Source organism: Vulpes vulpes, chromosome 1, assembly GCF_048418805.1.
Source record: "Vulpes vulpes isolate BD-2025 chromosome 1, VulVul3, whole genome shotgun sequence".
Classification (NCBI taxonomy): Eukaryota; Metazoa; Chordata; class Mammalia; order Carnivora; family Canidae; genus Vulpes; species Vulpes vulpes.
Window position 1 is genome coordinate 4,860,538 of NC_132780.1, and position 11,910 is coordinate 4,872,447.

At 42.7% G+C, this 11,910-nt stretch overlaps 1 protein-coding gene across 4 annotated transcripts in view; it reads left to right on the forward strand.

The window, feature by feature from the left end:
- UBA2 (ubiquitin like modifier activating enzyme 2) overlaps positions 1–8,271 on the forward strand; it is a 41,922-nt gene extending 33,651 nt beyond the window's left edge. For 2 of the 4 annotated variants that reach the window (XM_072750439.1, XM_026010152.2), the window contains 3 exons: positions 1,558–1,663; positions 3,334–3,470; positions 4,996–8,271. In XM_072750439.1, coding sequence (XP_072606540.1) covers positions 1,558–1,663; positions 3,334–3,470; positions 4,996–5,177 — 425 coding nt within the window. In that variant the 3' untranslated portion in view covers positions 5,178–8,271. Of the gene's footprint in view, positions 1–1,557; positions 1,664–2,778; positions 2,811–3,333; positions 3,471–4,549; positions 4,613–4,995 lie in introns of all 4 variants that reach the window. The other 2 variants (XR_012000083.1, XR_012000082.1) reach the window with 2 other exon arrangements.
- The last annotated feature ends 3,639 nt before the right edge of the window (positions 8,272–11,910 follow it).

Here is an 11,910-nt window from a genome sequence, read left to right on the forward strand (position 1 = left end):
CTGCTTCTCTTTCAGATATGTTGGGTCTGAGGAGTTAGTGTTGAGAGGGGAATGTGTGAAAGGGCTTGAAGATTAACTCTTGGGTAGGAGCTATCATTCTCTGAAGGCGTCTCAGGTAGCTTAAAAAGTTAAAATAAGAAAAATCAATCTGTAGGGGTACTCCACTGACTCAGTAGAGCATGCAGTTCTCAATCTCAGAGTCACGAATTTGAGCCCCACATTAGGCATACAGTTTACTTAAAAAAGAAATCTGTAAAATTAGAAACTCAGTAGTTTCTGGGTTTCAGGGTCAAGTAGGGAGGATTCTTTCTAAGCATTTTCCTTATAAGCAACAAAAAAGTAAAGCATTATTAGATTATATAGAGAATCACATAAATTTAATGATGGATAACTAGAATTTAAAATACAGTCTACTTAGTATGTGCCACACACTACATAGGTCAGCAGGTTCTATACGGTGTGTGTCCCTCACAGAGCAGATGTTTAATAAAGTGCACTCTGGTGATGAGGGGGTGAAATTGAGAGCAAACTGAGGAAGCAGTTTTGTAAATGATACCTGAGTACTTTTACTGGTCCAGGGAGAGGAACATTTGAACAGGCAGGAGAGAAAGGATAATTAAGGCAGAAAGACCCAAGAATAGGGAGGGTGAGGTGGTGTGGACATCAAAAGTTTGATTCAAGGAATTGTTCTTCATTGAAGTATCTATAAACCATGGATCAAAGGTTTATTCAGTGCTAGTGGGTGTTAGGGACTGTGCTGCATGAAGCAGAAATATTCACATGAACCAGAAATGACATGTGGAAGCTGAAACCAGATTGGAGTGATTATTTTTGGGAGGTCCCATAGGCTTGTTGTTGAGAAATGTTGAAAATTCATGTTGAGAAATGGAAATCCATTCAAATCAACAAAGTTGTCTCCTATTTCTGAATTTTAAAATTTGCGGGAAAGTAGTTTTTTAAGTTGTTGTGGATAACCTCTCTGCAAGTAGACTATATTTTGAACAACACTAAAAGTTGTCTTTGACTCCCCTAGGAGTCCAGAATAATTTGGTTTGAATGGGAGAATGTTGTCAGAACTTCTTACAGTTTGGTTCTTTTGAAGCAGTTTTAGTAGTTGAGTATTCACTCGGGGCTGAATTTTTAAGTGCCTAATATTTTAGTGGATTAGTTTGCTTGGGCCACCATTCAGAAATACACAGAGTGACTTAAATAACAAATTTATTTTCTCATGATGCTGGAGGCTACAGGTTGTAAGATCAAAATGTGCGCAGGTTTGGTTTCTCTTGAGGTCTCCTTGGCTTCTTACAAGGATTCCACTTAGATTGGATTAGGGCCAACCCTAATAGCCTCATTATAACTTAATTACCTATTCAAAAAGAAGGCACTGTTTCCAAATACTGTCATATTCTGAGGTACTGGGGTTAGGGCTTCAACATAGGAATTTTGAGTGGGTGACACAATTCAGTTTATAATAGGAGTTTAATCTTTTTTAAACTAATGTGACTGCTCCATGGAAATCTATAACTGAAGTATCTAAATTCCTTTCCAATTTCTTAGCTAATAATCACAAAAAGCTGTCAGAATTTGGAATTAGAAATGGGAGCCGGCTTCAAGCAGATGACTTCCTTCAGGACTACACTTTATTGATCAACATCCTTCATAGGTAGGAACTATTGATATATATTTAAGTGTAATAAATTATCTGAATATAAAAACGTAAAGTAGAGAAAAAAAGTTTTCTTACCGTTAAGCCCTACTCTTCATTTGAAACCACACAATATATTTGCTTGAGTTGGCTGCTAAGTTCCCTGATGCTTGACCTATAGAAGAATCTGAGAATTCAGAAACAGAAGGGATAGGCAAAACTAAAATAAAAACTTTAATTATTTTAAAGATTTCTCAGAAGAAAGAAATCTTTGTCCAGTAAAACAAATATTTCGTTTGTGATCTGTAACAATAACAAGACATTTTAAGATTATCCTATAGAGATTATTGAATCATTTGTTTTTTTTTATTTGATTTAATGTCTTGCCCGTTTTATAAAAAAGCATTCGTATTCTTGCTTTACAGAATGTTTGCATATATATGTAACAGTTAAAATACAGATGGTCCTCCATTTTGATGTGGTTAGCTGTTGAATAAGGTGCATTTTTTTTGTGTTATGTTCCCGTTGGTACACCTTAACTACACCCTGACTTAAGACTTTTGGATACCATCTAACCAACAGGAAAGGGGTTGCTACCTGCATCCACTTGTTTGGCTAATGTTGCCATCTATGAATTTAAAGAATGTGTAGCTGTTTGGAGGATATCATATTTTATATACTTGGTTTATAAAAAGTATAAATATACAAGAAAGACTGAATGTGAGTTATTGGTAGTAAGTACTGCATTTTACAAAGCTAGACATCCTCGTGGCTCAGCTGGTTGAACATCTGCCTTCTGCTTAGGTCATGGTCCCAGGTCCTGGGATTGAGCTCAGCGGGGAGTCTGCTTCTCCTTCTCCCTCTGCCATTCCCCTTGCTTGTGCTCTTTCTCTCTATTAAATAAATAAAAATTTTAAAAGAAAAAAGTTTCATAAAGTTAGACAATGGAGTCAAATACTGATATGGCTTGGGAGTGATCTCTAGCCTCAAACGCCGTTGGATACCAATGGTGTGCTTGTGTTCAATTATACAAGAAAAAAACAACGGAAGGACATGTTACAATAAAATGGAAATATATCAGATGGTGTCTAAAGAGGAGGCATAATTAGGGTTTTTTTTATCATATTTTTTAGCTCTCTGGGAACAGAACCCCCCCTTAAAACATGTAAGTCTTTTGCTTGACTTTCATGCATTAAACTTTCATACATGTTTTTGGGAACTCATTACAAAAGCAGGGTGCTGCCTGTAAAGATGGGGGGGAAACCCAGAGTCCATGTAACCGCCCTATTCCTAAAACACCAAATTACTCTGGTTAAGATCAGAGTGGAATATATAGAATCTTTAAACATAGTAGCCGAAGAAATAATGCCTAAAAGATATATTGGGTTGCGGAGTTCTGAATTTCATTTTCTGCTCTACCAGTAAAAGTTACATAATACTGTTTTAAAAATCTTTTTCTTGATCTGAAGGGGCAATGGTACTGGCCATCTGAGAGTTTTGAATTTCACTAAAATTTGTTAACGTGCAGTCTATAATTTTTGTTTTATTAGCTCTTTGAAAATCAGGATCCGTATATTTGGTGTGTACATAGTACATGCACTTAGAGCTTAACAGTGTCTTTCTGGTGTGCCTTTGCTATCTTCTATAGTCATGGTGGTCCAGTTTTACATTGTGTCATTCTTTTACAGTGAGGACCTAGGGAAGGATATTGAATTTGAAGTTGTTGGTGATGCCCCAGAAAAAGTGGGGCCCAAACAAGCTGAAGATGCTGCCAAAAGCATAACTAATGGCAGTGACGATGGAGCTCAACCTTCCACGTCCACTGGTGAGTCACGGCCCCAGCCAGCCAGCACTTTAATTACCCACCAAGCAAGCAAGTCATTATGTAGAAACAAATGGATTATTTTACAAATAAGACCATAAAACAAATCCACAGGACTGTTAGAGGTGTGTATTGATTTGGCATTGTTTTAATAGAGCTTTGTATGTATGAACCATGAACATATTTAAGTCTAGGGGAAATTCTTATGGAAAATAGGAAATGTTCTTTTTTATTAGTGGGTTTTTACAACTGGAAATGTTAGAGTGTACTAGTGCATGAAGACACTTCATTTTTCATAGTAGTCGTTTTGGATTTCGTATGCCTGTTTTATTTAGGGGAAACAAATCGATGCATATGACTATTTTGAGTGAACAGATGCTATAATTGGAGAATTAAGCATTTCACAGTTTTCTCGGAACTGTTATGACTTTGGTAAAGTGCATCAGAGGCTGTTTCCCTGCACAGTCAGTGCTAGTGCTTGGTGCTTTGCTGTATGCTCAGATTTGGATGTTTCCTATCGACCTGCATCCCACAGCAGCCTCCCTTCATTCTTTACTCAGGAAATTAAATTTCTACTTCTCTGTTTCCATTTCTTTAACCCTGTGTCTTTGGTGTTCTTTGGAATATGGTTGTTCTTGGTTCTTATGTTCTCTGAGAACTTTTTAAAGATAGACTTTGAGACTAGCTAGAGCGTAGTCCACCTGTGAGCCATGACCTTTCTTCCCCTCCAAAAATAGAAAAAGTCTTTCATTCTCCTGTAAGGAAGGGACTTTGGTAGTTTTTCAGAAACCATAAATTAAAATGTGCATTCACTGATCCCTTACTGTGGGTTGGTTTGGGAGGCTATAGCAATGAGTAAATAGGTAGGTACTCTGCTTTTGCTTTGGTGGGGATGGAGGATGGGGTGGGGGTGGTTCATGAAACCAACTGTAGTGTAAGGTTAAGAGCATGCACTGTAGAGCCCACTGCGTGGATTTGAGTCCTGGCCTCATCTTCTGCTATTGTATGACCTTGGGCAAGTCAATCTCTGTACGTCAGTTTCCTTTTCTGGAAAACGGATAATAATGTTATCTTCTTTATAGGGTTGTTGTGATGATTAAATGAGTTGTTATATGCAAAGTGCTCAGAACAGTTCCTGGCACATTGTAAGTGCTATATATATGTTGTTGTTGTTGTTGTTTTATTATTATTATTATTACCACCACTACCAGTATTAGGATATGCACCTTCCCCTTTTCTGTTGGAGAAATAGAAACAAGGAGCTATGATAATTTGAGTTCTATAATGCTTGTTACAGTTTTTTTGTTTGTTTGTTTAGATTAGAAAACAAGTAGGTGCTTGTTACAGAAAACATTAAAACAGTACAGAGAGGTGTAATGTGTAAAGTGAAGATTCCCTACGGGTGGCCTACCATTCTTAAGTTTGGTATATATTAAAAATGCCAGCTTTTCACTTTCATAAAATATTAGTGAATCACTAGTAACTCCCACTCCACTTTTAACCATTTTTCCCTTTTTTCTGAAATAAGCACAAGAGCAAGATGATGTGCTCATAGTTGATTCAGATGAAGAAGGTCCTTCAAATAATGCTGACATCAGTGAAGAAGAGAGAAGTCGCAAGAGGAAATTAGATGAGAAAGAGAATATCAGTGCAAAGAGGTCCCGCACAGAACACACAGAAGAGCTTGATGATGTGATAGCATTAGATTGAACAGCTGCCTCTAAACAGGACCCTCTTACTGCAGTAGGTCATCTGGGCAGAACCAGGTTATTTGTTACGTCCTTTGTTCCAAAGGGAAAAAATTGACACCAGTGACTCGAAGATGATTCTGCTCCTTTGGAAAGCATTCATTTTGCTAGAACAATTAGAAACATTGCGGTATGCGGTATTGAAAGTAGGAATATAGTTTTAAAGCCCTTTGAACAAAGTGTGTGCATAACCAGTCATGAGATGAAACAACACAATGCATGTTGCCTTTTTAATGTAAATACCCTTAGGTATCATTTAACAGTTTTAAAATATTGTGGTTTAGTAAAGTTGATACCTGGTTATAAATATTATGCCTTTATTTTTGGTTAGAAGAAGAATTATTTTTAGCCTAGATCTAACCATTTTTCATACTCTTAACTGACTGAAACAGATTCAAAGAAGTATCAAGTGCTATGCATTGAAACGTGTTTTTAAATGTTACCTGGCACTATGTATATTACTGTAAAACAATGTTAATTTACTCAAGTTTTCAGCTTGTACTGCCTGGTGTGTCTGTGTAAGAAGCCAATTTTGTGTATTGTTACAGTTTCAGGTTATTTATATTTGATGTTTTGTAGAACTCAAATACGACTATACTGTACTTATGGACCAAATAAATGGCATCTGCATACTTGTTATACATGCCTGCATAGTTCACGTTTCTGCTGCCTTAGTGGGTTTATATATTACTGCAGGCATGCTAAATTCTTTCCTTCTAAAAACTTAACTCCTAATGGATATGAAGGTTAAATGATCTCCACTGTTTGCCATAGATGAGTACTTTCTAAAATAAAACTTTAAATGGCAGTGTTGCTTTTTAAGTTTGGATTGTAAACAACTGGCCTTCTGTTGAGAACATTAAGTGATCTTTGCCCAGCCCCAGGAACTTAGAACCTTGGATTTGAGATTCCAGAGCAGGGGAGAGTCTTCTTTATTCTACAGTCTTCTCTGGGTTGCCCCTCCCCACCTACCCCCCCACCCTCAATTCATCAGAGTCCCTTCTTGAGTGTGTACCATTTAGGGCCCAACTCCAGCCTTTATATGTGGCCAGACCAGCGCTGGATGGATCAGCATCCCTGTCTCTGCCGCTGGCCTCAGAGGACCTTGGCCCTTAGGCGGTACTCTCCTCACACAGATGTGCCTTGAGTTTTTAGATAACAGAAACCCCTGGAGTTGTTTTCCCCCATTCTATACCCCGACCTTCGGTGGTTTTGGCTGCAGTCGATTAAATTTCAAGTTATTGGTTCATCATTTTGTTCTCCTTTGTATAGTTCTTACTCTGCCATCTAGGTTATTAACTCTTACTCCTTGTTTTGTATCATTTGTAAATTCAGCATGTAATCAAAGCCTTCAGAAAAATCATGTTGAACAAGACTCCGCCCTCAGGAGCCTGCCGCTTGATGCCTGCAGGATGGACTGACTTCCAGCCTTCAGATACAGCACTGAGCTAGCTGAATCCCCACCTACAACTGTATGAGTGTATGAGGTTCTCTTTGCCTTTAGAGTCTTAGAAGATGTTCCATTTTCCTCCAGGGGAAAAAAAAGTCTCAAAATTATAAAACTATGTAACAGACGATAATGAAATATTCTGGAAATCCACCTCTCAGAAATGTTTCGGTTAACTGGTTGGTCACTGGTGATCATGTTCAATTTTGAAATTCCATTCCTAAAACCTCATACTACCCTTTTAGACTTCATTATCAATGTATTTTTCCAGCATTTTATATATTTCTTTTATTCTATTCCATTTATATGTACATGGCAGTAAGTGCCAGTTTGACCTGTAGAGTGAGGTTTCTGTTTTGGGAGACCAGTGGGTTTTGTTTTGTTTTTTTTTAACCTCTGCAACAACTCTTATAACTACCTTTTCCAGCAGGTTCTGTCCATTTTGTACCTGTTTCTATAAAATCAGGGTTTATCAGCAAGGTAGGTCCAATGCAAGGGACCCAGTAGACTGAGCAGATCCAAGCTGCCTCCACACCCCTGGAGCATGGAGACACTTTAGATGTGGCCTGGTATTGGTGGTTCTCCTGTGCAAGTTGTCTTCTCAGTTGGGGAGCTAGAGGCAGAACTCGTCAGGGGCCTTTCCCCAGCAGCTCTGTCCTGAAATACAGTCTGAAAACCATCTTCCAGCCTGAATGGGAACAGTCTGGTGATTCAGGTTTACCATCTAGTCTATCGTCCCAAAGATCAGTCTGTGTACTGCATACTTGGCATGCATGAGAGGACTTGGGGTTTTAACATAGAGCCTGACCCTTTAACCAAGCAGACATCAGTGGATGCCAAAACCTTTCATAAAAAGTTGTTGAGGAACAGAATCTTTACGGTGCTCAAGTGTTGCTGTACAGAGAACTCGCAGAAGGGAAAAAAAGAAAAAATCATCTTTTGACCATGTGCTGGTCTTGTCACCACTGTAATTGCCTACTCAGACCTGGCATCAGGAACGGGACCACGGGACGTGTGCTTCCCAATGAGATGATAGACTCAGCAGCACGGAGACAAAAACCATGTTAACCTGAACCTAATGCAGCATCTAGACGTAACTTCCAGCTGGCAGGAAGTGGGGGGTGGTGGTAAGAGGAGCAAGCTAAACAGTAGGAAGAAACGGACAAGTACAGAATGTGGGATGTTCTTGAACTCAAGTTCAACATACGTGACTTTAGGAATTCTTGTGACAATTGGAAATGGGATGTGGTCATGGAAGTATTTTTTTAGGTATGGTAACGTCCTTGTACTTTTGTAGGCCAGTGTCTTTATTCTTCGAATATTAGGGATGAAGCTTCATAACAACTTTTAAATGGCTCAGCAAAATACACAATACAGGAAGAAAAAGATGAAGTTACCCATTTATTGAATCTAGGTGGAGCCTATATATGTTCATTGTACTATCCAACTTTTCTCTGAAAGCCTTCGTAATAAAGTGGAGAGAGATATATATATAGTCTGTATTTTCCTTCTGTGCCTATGTGACTTTCAAGTTTTGTAATGAATATATCCTATGATTTAAATCAGAAAGGCAATAAAGATTATTAAAAATATAAGTTGGCATGAAAAAGTGTTGCAGTGATTCCTGGGTCCAAGATTGATGAAGTCCACTTTGTTCATTCTTGTTGCTAGGCTGTGATTTAGGAAGAATTCTCTTTCATTTGATCCTCCAGAGAACTTAGAAGAGAGCCAAGTTGCTCCCAGTAGATTAATGGTTCACTTAGAAGTTCCAGAAAACATTTGGTTCATAATAGATGTTCCTGTTCCTGGAAATTGCCCATGGGTGGCACACATGTCTAAGTGGACTTGCTCTGTGGCCAAAGAACATTGGCAGATGTAAGCTTCCTACTAGCCTTTTGTAACGTACAGAAAATAGAAACTTAAAAGGAAGTAAAGGAAAACCCAAATCAGGGGAGAAAATGTGACAGATGTTTCTAGTCACTGTGACTTGGGGAAGGAGTAAAGGCCTGGAATCTCCATTTGACCATTTGCAGGAGGATATATTTAGAGAAGTATTTTTATAGACCCTTTCATGCTGGGAATACATTATTTGCATTCTGCACACAGAACTTTTTTCCCCTGCATCTAATTTAAAATAAATTCCAGCCAAACGTTTGAGAAATTTTTGAACTGTTCTCAATAAAAAAGATCATCTGAATTGAACTACAGAACTGTGATGATGCTGTGCAGTGTGACTCTCCTGAAGATGTTTTCCTGATAAAATAACATTTTGGGGGGTTTTGCTGAATATCTGACTCAAGCTTTACAAACTCTAAATCTGAGATGCGTGGGTGGCTCAATGAGCGCCTGCCTGTGGCTCAGGTCGTGACCCCGGGGGTCCCAGCATCGAGTCCCGCATCAGCCTCCCTGCACAGAGCCCGCCTCTCCCTCTGCCTGTGTGTCTGCCTCGTGTGTCTCTCATGAATAAATCTCTAAAAAAAAATTAAAACTTTCAATCTTGCAGCAAGTGATGACTTACGCAGGAAAGGGCTCTGAGGAAAATTTTACTAGAAGTACAAGTGCTCCAAGTAGGTCCCTCGGGCTTTTACTTTGAAACACACCAAAGTTCACGTTCTCAGGTCAGTCCGTCTCAGAAAAGCGTACTCCTTGTGCACGCTGTCAATCACTTGTCCTATAAACGTGTATTGCGTCCCTACTCTGCACTGTGCTACACTTAGAAGACCTTGCCAACCTCGCCAGCCTGGGTAGAAATCTTTGAAAGCAGTAAGACACTAAGGGCTGGTGTTCACAGAAACTTCTTACCTACGCAGCAAGAGGTGGTGGGATGGGGTTCCCGTGTGTTGTCCAGCTTCCCAGTTGCTCCTGTCAACTTCTAGCAGCACTAAAAGTCATGAACACCCAACTTCCTGCTCAAAAATGTGATAACGGACGCCTGGGTGGCTCAGCAGTTGAGCATCTTCCTTTGGCTCAGGGCGTGATCCCGGGGTTCCGGGATGGGGTCCCGCGTCGGGTTCCCTGCAGGGAGCCTGCTTCTCCCTCTGCCTGTGTCTCTGCCTCTCTCTTTGTGTCTCTCACGAATAAGTAAAATGTTTACCAAAAAATACAACAAATCTGTACGAAGCCGCATCCCCAAATGTCCTGGCCCATGGAACTGCAGATGGCTGGGAGTTGGCCCCGGACAAAGTTTGTGTACAAATTCCCTTTCCTGGAAGCAGGGCAAGATAGTAAAGTAAAGGTCATTCCAAGGTGGCCACTTTCTCCCCGATGAAGGAAGCAAGCTGTGATCATCGGATCGTAACCCTAATTGTTAGATTGGGGAGCCAAGCCTGTCCGTGGTTTCAGCTGTCAATGCTTTGACCCTCCTGTGTCCCTGAAGGGGATACCAGGACCAGGGGAAATCGGTGGACGCCAATCTGGTTGAAAGAGCCGGGCCTCCAAGGAGAAGATGGAAAAATCCCTTTGGGCACAGCTCCCAGTAAGATGTCCTGCCAGGAGAGGAGCATCACAAAGAACACACCTTGGGGCTGGGGCTGCGTGGGAAGCCTGGCTCTTAGGAGCTGAGCCCGAGAGGTACGGGTGGCCTTCCCCACTGCTCTCCCCAGGAAGTACTATTTCTCGAGGGTAAAGATTGTTGCAGGCTGGAGAGAGAGAGGAGTGGATCCCAGGAACTCCTCCACGGGGAGTCTGGCCATGTGCCGCCATCCCTCTTCCCTAGGAACCCAAGTTCAACAGCCACACCTGACTGGCATCTGAGTGTGTCCTAAGACTGGGGAAACTCCTGACTTGTGTCCATAATGGGGGTCCAGACAATACAGACACTACAGGGGGTCTGAGGGAAGCCAGATTACAAGGAGAGACAGGAGGGGGGATCTTGAAGTCCCCCTTGGTGTAGACCTTCTGTGTAGGATCGGCCTCCGGGGAATTGGAAGGAAAAGACTACGGTTTAGGACTTGGTGTGAAACTAGACTGAAATGCCCTGAGTGTGTCCCCATCCCCAGAGCACGGGATGAGAGACAGACAGAACCCCACCGCTGTGTCGTGAAACTTCGACAGCCCACCCCAGGAGTGGCAGGTAGCACCGGCTCCTACTGGCTTCGGAGACGTGATTCTACTCCTTCCTTCCCCACTCCACGCAGTAACACGTTTGAAATTGCCCACGGTGGGGTGGTATTGCTGAATGCTACAAACCGGGGCTCCGGGTAGGTACGATTCTCCCCAGGAGCACTGGTTGTTGAACACCTCAGCACACCCCGGGCCCAGGAAGGAAGAGGCCGCAGAGGGAGGTGAACGGAGAACATCCCCACGTGGGTGGAGGGCGGAGAGGGCCTTAGCGGAGGTGGGAGCCAGAAAGCAGACATTTCCGATGGTTTGCGGGCATTCGTTATTAATTAATTAATTAATTACCATTAGAGCGAGCAGTGTGTGTCCGCTGACGCCAACACTGCTGAAAGCTGGCTGAAGGCTCTGGTTGGGCAGGTGGGGATGAGAGTTCAGAAGTACCTGTGAGGGCGGAGAGGTCCTTTGGGCAGGCCGGACGGGACGTCCTGGGACTGGACGGGAGGGCAGGAGTAGGGGAAACACTTGTGCTTGCACCACCTCTGCAGTGTGGACTCCTTCTCCAGAACAGTCTGGAGCATCACCGCGCATGAGAGCGCTTTGGTTTGTTGATGACACTGCTAAGACCGTGGAATCCTCCTGCTGACAGGAGGCGCCCACGTACCCTCCCGCGGTGACACGCGTGCCCGCCGGGCCACAGTCTTGCCAATGCTCCCATTTTTAAATAGGAGGTAATGTGGTGGGTGACAGGCGATGTCGCATTGCTGGTCTTCCAGTGGAGACCGTTTTTCATGGGAGGGCTCCTCTGGGTATTTGCTCCCCCAAAACGCTGGCGTCCACCTGCACCTGCCCCCCACCCCGAGGCCCGAGGTGCCTGGTCCGTGGTCAGGCTGCGCCACCACCGTCCCCACCCAGGCTCCCTGCCTCCCCCGACCTTCCTGGAGCTCTCTGAGCCTTTGGGGGGGCGGTTCCTGCCAAGGAGAGAAACCCTTCCCCACTCGTGGTTTCCCTGAGTCCGCAGCAGGTCGCGGCGGGTGAGCTCGCCCTTCCCTACGAGCCGTTTGGAATAGCCACAAGGGCTTTGTAGCTTGTGTTTGGGGGGGACGAAGCCTTGGTCACCCCTCGTTCACCTCCCTCCCTCCCGGCGAGGTCCCCAGGGCCTCGTGTCCCAGGGCCTGCCTCCTTGGCGCCC